General features: G+C 36.3%; 2 protein-coding genes across 3 annotated transcripts in view; one reads left to right on the forward strand and one right to left on the reverse strand.

The window, feature by feature from the left end:
- Positions 1-15,074, forward strand: part of CENPP (centromere protein P) — a 167,533-nt gene that overhangs the window by 92,933 nt on the left and 59,526 nt on the right. The gene's annotated exons all lie outside the window — the stretch shown is intronic.
- Positions 5,985-15,074, reverse strand: part of ECM2 (extracellular matrix protein 2) — a 33,630-nt gene continuing 24,540 nt past the window's right edge. Inside the window, exons 6-10 of the mRNA XM_058171328.1 lie at positions 13,943-14,078; positions 11,304-11,461; positions 10,809-10,948; positions 7,926-8,252; positions 5,985-6,477 (exon numbers count right to left, since the gene is read on the reverse strand). Coding sequence (XP_058027311.1) covers positions 6,267-6,477; positions 7,926-8,252; positions 10,809-10,948; positions 11,304-11,461; positions 13,943-14,078 — 972 coding nt within the window. The 3' untranslated portion in view covers positions 5,985-6,266. The remainder of the gene's footprint in view (positions 6,478-7,925; positions 8,253-10,808; positions 10,949-11,303; positions 11,462-13,942; positions 14,079-15,074) is intronic.

A 15,074-nucleotide genomic window follows, 5' to 3' on the forward strand; every position in this document is an offset into this window, starting at 1 on the left:
CATCAATAGCACTATACCAACTTGTCTTTGTACAAAAATACCAACAGATTTTGTAATCATAGTCAAGAGATTCTTTAGTATTTTTTATTCCTTTTCTTTAAACCCTCAAATTATGTTAACATTCCATTTATTAAGGCATGCTTCTGTGTAAACACTCTACAAAACATTTTTTCAATTGTTTGTAAATGTATTACAATTTGAAAGCCAATAGAAAGAGGCCAAATGCTTTACTGCATGACATAATCTTTTAGCAATTTGCTTTGGCTTTAGTTCAGCCTAGCTTCTTTCATTCAATAGGACATTGTTATGTTGCATGGTTATGGAATATTAATTTCAGTTCTGTGTTTTTTTTATCTTTCACTATTTGTAATGCTTTTTCTAAATATAGAGGTAGCTCTTGTTGTTCACAAGAGTTTAGTTCCAGGCTAACAACTACAAATAACATGTTTTCAAATAATGAGAGTTCAAACTAATGTTGTTTATACATGTGCAAAAAACTATGTCTCGTTTTGTGCACGTGTAAAATGCAGAACACTCCAAAAATCTGCCAATGAAACCACATATACAAAAATAAACGGAGGATATACAGAATCCTTTTCCATGAATAACAAGATCTGATCTATGTATGCCAATAACAGATACAAAACACCATGGGCAATGAAACTGTAGATCAGGATGGCACAGCGGTCTTTGATAGATATACTGCCTATTAATACAAAACATTCGTTGCAGATTTAAAGAAAAACTTTCTGTGAATTAAACATTTTTTGAAAATAAAAATATACATCTAATTCAATATCTTAATTTCTGGCAGCAACAAATCAGTTGCTTTCAAGAAGCCCACAATGTTTAATACTTCTAAAAGCCATCAGTAATGAAAACTATATAGCCCACATTGCTTGCATAAGTGTACTACAGTTCTATGAATATACTGACTATATTTTGCAGATAGACCTATCTTTGGGAATATTCCCCATCATTTCTCTGAACTATAATTTTTAATTTTTTAACGAGCGCAGAGAAAATTTATGTAATTTCAGATGGAATGTTTTGACTCTTACAAAATCTTATTCTGGCATACTGCTTTAATAAATAGTTGTTAGTGGTTTCTGGGAAAGTTGAAGCTTTTCATACAATGTCACTCGCATTGTTACCAGCTGTTTTAGAATAGAAAGCTTCTTTTAACTGTTTAAAAATGTATGTCATTCTTGTAAATAAGGGAAGGAAAATAACTGAGTTGCATAGCTTCCTAATGAGAAAACATTTCCTCTATTGCCACTTTCCCGTAGTCTTAGGAAAGGTTGTCCAACATTGTTGTCCAACATTTAGTACATGAGAATCTCTCTCATGTACTGTCTCGGAGAAATTCTAGGTTTACGCCTATTTCCTACTTAATTTCTTACAACCTATCTTAATCTAGCACCTTCCCATTACTATAAGCTTACTCCAAATACTCCATGTCTGTGTTCTAAACTCTATGTCATTTTGCTCTACATTTTTCTATAAAAAGTATTTCCTAACTCTGAGTAGGGAATCTTCCTCTCTAACCATTTACACTTGAAAATCCCTTTCATGCTTTTGCTATAGATTTGCATGTGGGGCTTTTGTCTCCTCTCCAGCACTCACAATCTTCTCTTCCTGGAGCTGGTTTGTAAAGCTTGGATTGCTGCACAGAATGGTTTTGCTTCGGTCACTTCTTTGCAGACGTTGGTTGGGCTCTTTCCCCTGAACTTTTGGCTCTGTCTCTCAGTGGATTTTAGAGCGCCAAGGCTTTTATCATTCTGGACTGCTGCTGAGTTACTTGCCTTTGAACTGAAAACTTTTCCCTGCCTCTCTGTAGTCTTCCTGGTTCAATTCCCCCTCTGCTCTACCCACACATATGCTGGGTTTCTGGTCCATTTAAGAGGCCTTCTCTCTAATTAAGGAGAAGGTGGGGCTCTTTCATCCCCCTCTCCCTTTCTGGCAGCATTGAAACTCTGGAGTCCCGAAGGGAAGCAGAAATGCCTACTCAATCTGGGAAGGTTCCACATTTATTTATATTTTTTATTATTTATTTATTTTTATTTGTCAGAACAGTATATATAAGCATAAGCATGAAATAACTATACAAATTTGATACAATCAAAGGGAACATTAGGACAGGAACGGTAGGCACGCTGGTGCTCTTATGCACGCCCCTTACAGACCTCTTAGGAATGGGGTGAGGTCAATGGTAGACAGTTTTTGGTTAAAGCTTTGGGGATTTTGGGAAGAGACCACAGAGTCAGGTAGTGCATTCCAGGCATTAACAACTCTGTTACTGAAGTCATATTTTCTGCAGTCAAGATTGGAGCGGTTCACTTTAAGTTTAAATCTATTGTGTGCTCGTGTATTGTTGCGGTTGAAGCTGAAGTAGTCTTCAACAGGAAGGACATTGTAACAGATGATTCTATGAGTTAAACTCAGATTGTGCCGAAGGTGGCGGAGTTCTAAATTTTCTAAACCCAGGGTTTCAAGTCTGGTGACATAAGGTATTTTGTTGTGATCAGAGGAGTGGAGAACTCTTCTTGTAAAATATTTCTGGACGCGCTGAATTGTATTAATGTATGAAATAAGGTGTGGGTTCTAGACAGGCGAGCTGTATTCAAGAATTGGTCTAGCAAATGTTTTGTATGCTTTGGTTAGTAGTGTAATCTTTCTGGAGAAGAAGCTACGCAAGATTAAGTTTACAACTCTTAAAGACTTTTTGGCGATATAGTTGTAGTGGGCTTTGGTACTTAGATGGTTTGATATTAAAACTCCAAGGTCTTTAACGGGATGAGAGTCATCTACAAGGTAATGTCCATCGAGTTTGTATTTAGTGTGTAAGAGAGAGCATTTGCTGGTTGAGATTTGGAGTTGCCAAATTTTTGACCGTTCCGATACAAAATCAAGGTCTTTTTGAAGGGTGACCGTATTGTTGGTAGTGTTAAATAGTTTAAAATCATCAGCGAAGAGAACACGATTGTGTTATAATTGTGTATACATCCTTTCCTGCTTTTAAGAGATGAGATCCTTTCTTTAAATTCCTGTCAGATCAGTTCACTTTACATTTCTATATCATATCCCTGATGAGATAAAAAGTCTGAAAGAATGATTTATATCCTTGCTCTCTGTTGTACGGTGAATATGTAGGTTTGTAAAAACATATAATTGTCATTAAAGGCTTACTTTTTTTTGTCCACTGTATCTAGGCGATGAGTTGGTCATCCATTATGAATGTAAACTCTCAGTCTCATAATTATATTTTGAGCATATCTATGGCTCATTTCAAGGCCATCTTTTCAATGGTGCTGTAGTTAGCTTCTTCTAAGAATAGTTTCTTGGCTAAATATACCACTGCATTATCTCAATCCCCATGAGTCTATACTGAGTTCTCTGTCACAAGCATAACTTATTGATGGAAGTCTTTTCTTACTTCGGCCCTCTTAGGATGAGCCCTTGACACAAAAGTCAAGTCTTGAAGGCTTAATGAAATTCTGATGTCAATTTCACTATTTATTTATTTGATTTATATAACCATCCATTTCACAAACTGGACAGTTTACAGTAAGATAGATAAAAATAAATGCAATATAATGTATATATAATATTATATATCATATTTTTTTGAGTATAAGACACCTTTTCCCCCAAAAAAAGACGTACCCAGATTTACTTGGGTATGTCTTATACTCTGAATGTAGCCCAAATGGAGGTTTCAGAGGCTGAAAGAAACTTCAGAAAAGAAGCCCCCAAACAGAGCTTCAGAAAAACTCTCAAATAGAACTTCAGAAAAGAAGTTCCCAAACAGAGCTTCAGAAAAGCTCCCAAATAGAGCTTCAAAAAAGAAGTTCCCAACAGAGCTTCAGAGGTTTTTTTTTTCTGAAGTTCTGTTTTGGAGGCTTTCAGAGGCAGAAAAAAGTTTTTTCTGAAACAGAGTTTTCAGAGGCAGGGAAAAGAAAGCAAAAAAAAGCAAGGCACAGAGCTCACAATCAAGGAACCTATTGCTAAAATTCACCTGTGAGAACAGCTGATTGGGGGTATTCTGGGAGGCCAATCCACCTGCCAGTCAGTTTTTTTCTTATTTTCCTCCCCAAAAACTAAGGTGCGTCTTATACTTTGGTGCCTTTGATACACCGAAAAATACGGTATATATCATATCATATATATATATACATACATATATATATATATATGTAGGTCTTTGGTTATTCGGGTTTTCTCCCGCGTAAAATTGGAAGTGTCTTGGCGACGTTTCAACGAAGTCTCATTCGTCATCTTCAGGCTTCAGCTTCGTGCTTCTGGGAGCATTGTGTGATTGCAGCATTGTGTGATTAAAAAGACCAGAACTATCACCAAAACTGAACATTTTAACAACAGAATAATCAGAGAAGCCATCGAAATAGAAAAACGCCCATACAGCATGAACAAACGAGATGATACCTCCCGCCTACCAGCCATTTGGAAACCCGCCCTTATTGACAAACGAGTCCCTAACACGAGGAATGACACCAGACCCACACTCATGAGGTCCACACAGAATGTCACCACCACACATCCACCCAGAAAGCAGACCCAAACCCACACTGATCATGAAGCACGACCAAGGACCAGAAGCCAGACCGCAGCTGCAACATTAGCCATTTCAAACCCCTCCAATCCATACATGCAGCAGACTGACACCCACTATGAAGATGTAGCACGACCACGAACACAAAGCCAAACAACAGCAATGCAGCTCACCAGCTCAATCCCCCTGCAACTCAGACTAACCTGAGCACAACCAAACCCCCCCACCCAAACAGATCACACCCCCATCCAATCAGAGCACAGCCAACCCCACCATCCAATCAGAGCACAGCCAAACCCCCAACCAATCAGAACACAGCCAAGCACCCAACCAATTAGTTCAAACCCCCACTAGCAGTTAAAAGGAAGAAACAGCTGCGACCACACATTGCTCCTAGAAGCACGAAGCTGTAAACACCAGCCTGAAGATGGTAAATGAGACTTCGTCGAAACATCACCAAGACACTTCCAATTTTACGCAGGAGAAAACCCAAATAACCAAAGACCTACCAATCTATCTATCTATCTATCTATCTATCTATCTATCTATCTATCTATCTATCTATCTATCTATCTATCTATCTATCTATCTATTATACATAATATAACCAATAACCAGTATTTTTTTTATCTCCTCAATGAGAATGGTCAAAGCTGAAGCAGGGGTGGCAAAATGGGAAACAAACCAGTTATAATACAGTACTAACCCAAGAAAAAAAATAACTTCTTTCTTTGTTTTCGGAGACTTGACTTCTTTCAGAACTAATATTGTCTTTTTATCTAATTTTATATCTTTCCTACCAGAAAATCTAAATATGTGATTTCTTCATAGCCCGCTTTGTTGAATTTATTGCTAGGGAAGCCTTCAGGAGACTTGTAATTTTCCCCAAATGCTTTAGATATTCTTCCCAGGTTTTCCTATAAATACCATATTGATGTTATCTAAGTAAGCCTCACATCACTTTACTCTGCCTAGGAAAGGTCTTTGCAAGTTCATTTATATTTAGAATCACGAGAGAAAGCAGCCTTTGGTACATCCACCTAATCCTAAAGCAAGTTGAGGATGTATGTGGCTTTTGGATTCCAAACAGTGCTTAATACTTTTGTCAAGTATCAGAGCATATTGCAATATCTGAAATACAGGTTTTTTTCCTAAGAATTCTTGGATGATCTCTAGGATGTTGCATAGCTAGGGTGAATGCATTTTGCAATGGTAATAAGTCAGTATTTTTAAAATGTAGTTTTGATGAACAGTCTTCATATTACAGAACTTTTATTTTTTACTACCATGACATCTTAATTTTAACATATTTTTGGATATTTTAATGATGTAATTAGATATTTCAAAGGATGTGAAATATTATAATTCATTGTATTGAAAACTGTCTTGATTAAACCAACTCTAAAATTGGAAATTCAATAAATTCCAGCTTTATTGTTCTTCCTTAAAACATTTATATTATATGTATATTAGAATATAGCATTTTATCTGTAACATGTTACCACTTTCTTGGAGACATTCATACTACATACTCCCATACTTCATACTGATACTCCATAATTTATTGCCATTAATATTACTATTATTAAGCAACAGTAATATTCAGATGTTTTTATGATATATTAATTGCAGGCGAAGAACAAATAGCATAACTGTATTATTTACATATAAAAATAGTTTTGTATTACAAAATATTTTATTTAATATTCTGAGGTTTCAGAATCACACTGGAATATGATCGTACACATGAAAAAGCATATGGTGAAAGGTTCCTGGTATTAATAAAATTGTGTTCAAGATGAAGATGTTCTAACTGTGAATCTTCATAGTCTTCTTCCTCCTCACTGTCATCATTTTCCTCCTCATTATTTAACCTGGATCTACAAATTCGCTCTGAAGGGACAGTTCTGTAAAACCATACCAGGGTTAGTGAAACAAGGGTAATTGTTATATTTTGTTAATAGATCTCATCAATTATCTTCCAGATCATTTTCAAGCTAGAAACTTTGATGGACAGTTAAAAAAGCTAGCTGGAAAGTATGCCTTACTCTGGCTAATTGACATGTTCCTTACACAGCCGTCCAAAAATGACAAATCAGTCATTTAGTTTCATACCTGATCAGCAAGGAAGTGTTCCCTCGCCATATTAGGTAGCTCCCTAATCCTGATTGCAAAAGTGCTTAATCTCATAGCAGTACATTCTTACTGATTAAATGTATCAAATGCTAGTTTAAGTTTTAGACGGTTAAGGAAAAATTAGATTGAAGAATCTCCCATGTAAATATGTTGTTCATAATGAATGCAAACTGCAAAGATGAATCTTTCTAGCCATGCTAAAACAAGACCCATCTAATTAAGCAGTATGCTTGGAGGATACGAAAATAAAGTATATTTGGGAACTTTCTATATATTTTTGCTATTGTTATGTTGCCCATAGGCTGTAGTGAAATAAATTGATTGCTGTTATCTCGTTACTGGGTTGAGATTTAGCAGGAAAATACTTCTCAAAGCATGCTCAGCTCTTGCTTTTAATATTTGCTTAAAGAAAGCAGTTAAAAGGCCAAACAGGGCTGTCAAACTCAAGTCCCAACGGCCAGATGCGTCATGCACTGGCCACATCCGTGCCCAGTTTAGCGAAGAAAGTCGTGATATGTCACGTGACAATGCCGTGACGACTCGAGTTTGACACTCCTGTTCTACTACATAAAAGGCTAAAAACTACCTTGATTTGAACTTGATTCCTAATTGCTACAAAGATTCATCTAGATTATATCCTGCAATGTTTATTCAGATTTGGGTATGTTTGGCCTTCTCATTCCTTTCTTTAAAAGTAGTTTTGAGGTCTTTTCCATGTATTTGGAAATTTTTTCATTTTTTTATATGTTCAAATGATTAATCTGCCTTTGCTGGCAATCAAATTCCATCCCAGAAATTTGATTGCCAGCAATTTTTTTTCCTGGAAGAAGATAAATCAAACACTTTTAAACAAATCTGGCACTCTTTTCTGGTTATTTTGGTAACAATATTTTCCCACTAAAATTGTCAATACTTTCTAACTGGCCACTCACCTTTTGTCCTATTAAAAAGAACTTACTTGAGTGCCTACCATACAGTCATCTTTCAACCCGGGGCCACTACCAGGTCACGGCTTTTTTGGAACTGGGCCGTGCAAGTAGGGGAAAAGCGCGCACACGCAGCTCTACTTGTGAAAGCACATGCTTGTGCCGCTCACGCAAGTAGAGTTGCATGTGCCACTTGTGCGGAACCATCCCCTCACCCCTCCAAGACGAAAAAGTTCAGGACTGCTGCTATACAAAAACCCTTCTCCCCATCTCCCGCCACACCATTATATTACCTGATTTTGTTGTTGTTGAGTCTTAGAAAATTTAATGTTTTCAGTTCTGCAATTCCAAGTGGCACAGATTTCAACTGGTTATGATCTAAAAACATTTCTCTGAGAGAGTGGTATGCTCCATAGAATGACACAAGATCTATTCCATTGTCATCAAGTTTGTTAAATGAAAGATAGAGATATTCCAGCCCTGGTTTCATATGTCCAAATACAAATCCTGGAATTCTGTCAATTTGGTTCCCTATAAGTACAAGATGTACTAATGACTTTGGCAAATAGGAAGGAACCTGATACAACTTATTGTAAGAAAGATCAATAGATTCCAAGTTCCTGAATAAAGACAAAAATGCACAAAAGTTAAAAAGAGCAAAATAACAGACATTTTAAAGCAAAAGGTAGCAATACTGAAGCACTCAATCTCATCTATTCCAACTGTGTGGCTAAGTTCATGTTGCTCTAGGGCAGTGATGGCAAACCTTTTCGGCACTGAGTGCCTAAACCAGAATGCGTGTGTGTACCAGAGCGCCTGAAACCCGAAGACCAGCTGGCCGGTGTGCATGTGCCCGCTGGCCAGCTGGTATTTGAGTTTCCAGCACTCCAGTGCACGCAAAGACCAGCTGTGTCGGAAACCAGAAGAGTAGCTGGTGACAGCGCGCGTGCCCTCAGAGAGGGCTCTGCATGCCACCTTGGCACGCATGCCATAGGTTTGCCATCATGGCTCTAAGGTATAATTTGGTTGTTTTTTTGCCATAATATGATGGGCTGATAGGTTTGCCTAATTTACTGACTGCAACTGTAGCTTAATATGTTATCTGAATGAGGTGATACAGTTTGATTTTTCTGTTATTTCTGTTTTATTTTTACCCATGTCATTAATAAATTCACATTAATTTAAGGAAAGAATTGTTTTTTTAAAAAAAGCAAAAAAGCAAGCAAGTTAAAATTATTGTGATCTGGTTAATCTATAATAGCAAATAGACATTTTTGACTCCAACTTTTGTTACACAAGCCATTGCGGCTTAGGTCGTACATGTAAACCAAATGGGAGATTTCAATTCTACTAAACCAAAAAAAGAGCAAAATGTAAGAGTCATTGTCATTGAAGAACCAGGGTTGACTGATTTGTTTCTGTTTTGTTAAAGAAATTTGGTTAGTAAAATGTGTGGCCTCAATGTTTTTAATGTTCTTTGGTTGACACTGACGGATACTGCAAGTGCTTATAGCAGATGTTTGTGTACCACTCTCCCACCCAGCCTTGTTGAAGGCTATTAGACAGTTATGAATGAAGTAATATGGAAAATGGAAGTCAGTAGTACTTTAGGAGAGCTATAGACATCTAGGCAGTAGGCCCTGGATAATGACCAATGAACTTTCAGATTAAGATTTATGTAGAAAGTAGGAGTATATTTGACCTTCCCCTGCCTTTTAGTTTATCCAAGGAAAAGATAATAGCTGATTATCAGGCAAAAAATTGTTTGCGCCCTAATGAAAAGCCTATAAGTACTCTTCACAGACAAAGAGTTTAGAGACCCAAAGTGTTTCCTCAGGATATAAATTGGCAGCACATTTGGGAGAGTTTAGTCAAGAATGAAGTCTTAGGGTTATTTGCATATTGTTGCATTTTTCACCTTCCAGAAAGAAAATCAGCATGCAGCTTTCTAACCTAAAAAAAACTACTTACTTTGATGAAGCTGTCAGGAATAACAGGGACTCTACCTCAAGGTGGGCCTAGGGTAATTATTTCATGCCTCAAAAATCTGGAAATTTGCAGTTCTGCAACAGATTCCGCACTACTTAATATAGAGATAGGACTGCAAAACGAAATACCAGCTAGCCATTTGTTTTTAATAAACTTCTCAACTTCCTAAAGAGAATTTTTTTTGGTACCACATACTCTTTTCTCATCAAATTATTCATAACAATTTCCAGTATCTGGGGACTGGTAGATTCGAAGCTACGTAAGGGGAAAAAATAACCATGGAAGTATTTATAGGCCCAGTTGCCTTCTTAATTTTCCTCCTCCAGTTATTTCATGAAAACTCTGCTAAAGTAATATAATGTAACTTGACTATATTGATTCAGATTTTAAATTAAGCAAAATGATGAGGGTTTTTTTTCTTTTTTTGACATTTAGGAGGAAGGTACTTCAAATACTTTTGTTTTAATTAAATTGAACATATATGTTTAGTTGGCAAAGTTCAACAATAATAAGGTTTGAATAGTGTTTTAATTCTACTTTTTTCAAGTATGTTTTTTCAGAGTTTTCCAGAATGTTTCATTGATGTAATGGTCACTTTCACCCTTCTCTAAAATTTACTACAATATGAAACAAAAATCAGGCCCTTTCTTAAAGTCCTGTTATACATAGAGGCATTCCTTTCTTTCATTTTCGCAGGGAGGAAAAGTTCTTTTATCGCATTATTTGAAAATGTCTGATTGAGACTATTCACCATTCATATCTTGTTAGTTCATGACAAAGGGAAAAGAATGAGAGAATTTGCTACTGACATTTATATTTTAAAACCCAGTGAAAAATAGTAAAATAGAAAAAATAGAAAAATAGAAAAAATAGAAAAAATAGAAAAATATTTATGGAATATATCAATATATATTGGAGCAGGCACTGAAGATTATTTTCATCCTCTACTGAGACCATGCAGGAAACCAGAAACAAATGCAACTTTTTCTATTGTTCCAAAACGTATTTCATACTAAGAAAGCCTTATTTTCCTCTTCTCATACTGTACTACAGGAGGAAAACAAACAGCTTACAAATTATTATGAATTCCAATACAGTTGTAGAAAATTTGCCTTCTTCACAATTCAACTTATTTTAATGTTCTTTGTTTTTACATTAGAAAAATATTGCTGGTAATTTGTACTTACTCATGATTGATCCAGGCCAATGGGGCTATTCTGCTTTCTTCTAATTTATTGTGTCTTAGAACAATGATGTTTAGGCTTTTGGTATGATTAAAGCATATTTCTGAAATTTCTTCTATCTGGTTGTTATCAAGGTATAGTTCCTACTTAAACAAATGGTAGAAAAAAGAAACACACGGAATCATATGGTTTGGTATATTAAAACTTAAAATCGATCTTTGAAATCTATTACTTATGATTTGAAACTGATTTCATAGAGCTGCTATGCTATTTTTATACAAAGAGATGTAAGAGATGTAAGTTGTAACTGAAAGAAGAAGAAACACAGTAACTGTATTTCTTTCAGATATTATGAAGGAATACACTTCATAATTTCTACACTTATGTGCCAAGTGGTGTAAGAACTTAATAGATTATTACTAATGTATAACTATCTCCCGAACAAATATTTAAAATTTACAAAATAAAGGACATTAATAATTTTAAAAATTATTTTACCTCAATAGAATGGGGCAGACCTTGTGGAATAGTCCTAAACTGATTTCGCCCAAGCCGCAAATATGACAAGCTCTTCAAAGGCTGAAAAGCGAAAGGACTGACATTTGCTTCACTAAGTTTGTTGCTTTCTAATTCCAGTATTAGCAACTTTTTTAAATCTTTAGAAATAAAAAAACAGTTAAAAATAACATTAAATAAAGTGTTAATGTATTATCTATTATCCACAGCTAAGTGTACATACATACATACATACATACATACATACATACATACATACATATTCCACTGAATGATATGAGAAATAAGTACAGATCCCATTTAAGAGACCGTTGGATGAGGGCTTGACATTGTAAGTGACGGTGGCGCAGTGTTTAGAACACAGTACTGCAGGCTAACTCACTGCTGACTGCCAGAAGTTTGATTCTGAACAGCTCAAGGTTCTGTCTGATGTTCTGAGATCGATCAGACAGAAAACATGACTAGAGAACTAATTCTACTTTATTGTAAGGCCACATTAGAAGAATCTGCATTAGACTTGCAGATTCTTCTAATGTAGCCTGACAATAAAGTAGAACCCTATCTGGGTTACCTGGAAGGGCTGATGGCTATATAAGGAATGCAATAGGAATTAAAACTTGTCAAATGACAGTTCCTAGTTTTCAGTATAAGATTAAGTTCAGTAGTTAATTGTTAGTTATATTCTGATCAGCACTGGTGGCTTTAATAAGATCTTATATGGTAGATACTCAGATTTAAATGTTGCATTGAAGAACACTTATTTTGGATCTAAATATACATTCCCTCCTGTATATTTAATAGATGATAGGTAGGTAAAGATAGCTACTGTAGCTAGTTAGATAGATAGATAGGCAGACAAATAGATAAGATACATTTTCCATGACAATATCTCTCAGTAATTCTTGTTTTATAAGTACTTTGAATGTTCAGTCACAGCTGCAGATATCAGTGGTTACTAGCATTATATTATTAACATCCACTGTAGGATTAAAGTTATTTCTAGATTTTATTGTTTACTTTATTTATTAAGTTTCAACACCTTCTTCCTACTTTTTGCTGCCACTTTTTAAGCGTTTGAACCATTCAGTTTCTTCTGGGGGCTTCTGTCTCTCTTGTCTGATTGTTTCCTAGGCAGCATTTCTGCCCTTATTCCTTCAAGATCATCCACACCAGAGGTGGGTTTCAGCAGGTTCTGATCAGTTCTGGAGAACCGGTAGCGAAAATTTTGAGTAGTTCGGAGAACCGGTAGTAAAAATTCTGACTGTCCCCGCCCCCATCTATTCTCTGTCTCCCAAGTCCTAGCTGATCAGAAGGAAATGGGGACTTTGCAGTAACCTTCCCCTGGATTGGGGAGGAAATGGAGATTTTACAGTATCCTTCCCCTGGAGTGGGGTGGGAATGGAGATTTTACAGTATCCTTCCCCTGCCACGCCCACCCAAGCCACACCCACAGAACTGGTAGTAAAAAAAATTGAAACCCACCACTGATCCACACACCCCATTATCATCGCCACACACAGGAGCTATCAATAAGACATGGCAATAGACATCTGAAGCAATCATTAAAATTATCAGAACTCTGAGAATCTAGGGAGGAGGAGCCCATAAGTCATCCAGTAAATGACTGAATTAGGCTTCAGTCAATGATATCTGGGGGACAATAATAGATATCAATAGATAAATAGATAGCTGGCTATTATAAGTATCCAATAGAAGAGAATATATGCAGCTCAACATTGAACTGTGGAGTTCATGCTGTTCTCTGAGCTTGGCTGTTTGCTTGCAGAGGTTTAATTACCCAAGTAAGTAACATCATCAGTGAGAGTGAATATGGGTTTCTTCCCTTTTGATATAGCTTGTCCTGATGGTATTGATGGGGATATAGCTTTCTCCCTGGTAGTTCCCGGATTAGTTTGTTTAATTGTTTGTCTAGGGTTAATCTCTCCTGTTGTTTATCTGGTACACACATAGAGATAAGCCACACTTACACGCCATTCAAAAGAGAATGTAAAAAGCTAAGAATAAAACAAAAACTCCAGATAAACTGTCAAACAGAAAGTACTCTGATCAAGAGAAATCAACATGCCCACCAACATTGCAAGGCAAGCTACACTATAGAAAACCGGAACAAACCATCTGCTGTTAGGACTGATATATATGAAACGTCTGCAAGCAAACAACCAAGCTCAAAGAGCACCAAGGACTCCCTTGTAAGTATTAGTTACCAGTAGATACAGTAGCTATTTTGGGAAATCCCACTTTGAGCCCAACTGTATAGCACCATGCTATAAAACTTAGGTGCATTTCCCATATCCCGCAATGCTCCCTGCTGCTCCTAGGAATTCATAGATAGAAAAAATGCCTCCTAACAATGACTTTCATGATGTCTATCGTGATGTGGAAGGTCTGATTCATCTTATAATTCTCAGCTTGTAGCACTCTTATAATTTTTGATGAGGACAACACATAACTCTGTGTCATAGGAATGAAAGAAGTAATTGTTACTGATGGAATCTAAGTGAAAAAAGTAAATTCTTCTCCAGAAAATCAAAGATCTCAGTTTTGTTTGCATGAAGTTAAAACTCATCATGATAACAATGTCAGGTAAAATTTTCAAATACCTTGAAAGCTCCCTTCATTAATTACATGGATTTCATTTTCGTTTATTTTAAGTTCTTCCAAAGATGATGGCAAACCATGTGGAATACTAACTAGTGCATTTCCATCCATATATAAACGTTGCAGATTCTTCAAGTTCTGCATTAAAAGAAAATACTCATTTTGTAAACCTCCGTTTTATTCATCTACACTAGTTAAATTAATGGTCCAAAGAACATGTGTGGTGTGTAGTGCTGCTACAGCTCTTTGGAGACAATAGATTCAATGGCCAAAGAACCTTTGCCAACACATGCTAAAATAAAACACAGCAACATAATAATTTTAAATAATTTAAATTTAAATTGAACAATGTATGAAACTCTGGAAATTTGAGATAGTGATTTAAAAATGTGTGAAATAAAACATAAAAATGGGGAATTAATATCATGCAACATTAACATGGAAAATTATTGCAAAATAAAATTATTAAAAACAGAATATGGGAATTTTGGGAGGAAATTCAAATATTGGGTGGTAAGTACATTCTCATATGTTTTGAAATGAATAAACTCAACAGTTAGGGAAGTATGTGTGCACTTGAGCTGCTACCACATTTTTGAAAGTTGTGTGCCTTTTCCTTCTACCTAGGGCTGAAAGTAAATAGGCCAAAGTCACCCTGCTGACTTTAGGCCCAAGGCAAGCCTAGAACTCACTGATCTCTAGTTTCTAGCCTGCTACCTTAACTACTGCTTCATACTGGCTCTCACTGGAAAATTATTGTGAGTACTTTCCAGTTTAATTTGGAACCAGGATACTCCCAATCAATCCTATATCTGTTCTGTTTCCCTTCCCCCAATACTCCCAGCAAAGAGTCCGTCAGAGGCCTTCCTTTTTTTTCCCTTTTATTTACATAGATACATGTCCTGGCCACGTCTACCCACGGGCCTGCCAAGTTTCTGGAGATAACGAGGAAATTATAGATAAGGCCAGAATTACTCACGAATATATTCTTCCCTCCATGAATTAGCTTGCGCCAAATTCATTGCTTTGTCCGAGACAAAAAACCAGGAAGTCCCGCCTCCTATTTATAGTCTCTGCAGATGTCACTGCATGACAATTATGACTTGGCTTTGTCCCAACTCTTCCGCTGCTGCG

Source organism: Ahaetulla prasina, chromosome 2 (assembly GCF_028640845.1).
Source record: "Ahaetulla prasina isolate Xishuangbanna chromosome 2, ASM2864084v1, whole genome shotgun sequence".
In the NCBI taxonomy this organism is placed as follows: domain Eukaryota; kingdom Metazoa; phylum Chordata; class Lepidosauria; order Squamata; family Colubridae; genus Ahaetulla; species Ahaetulla prasina.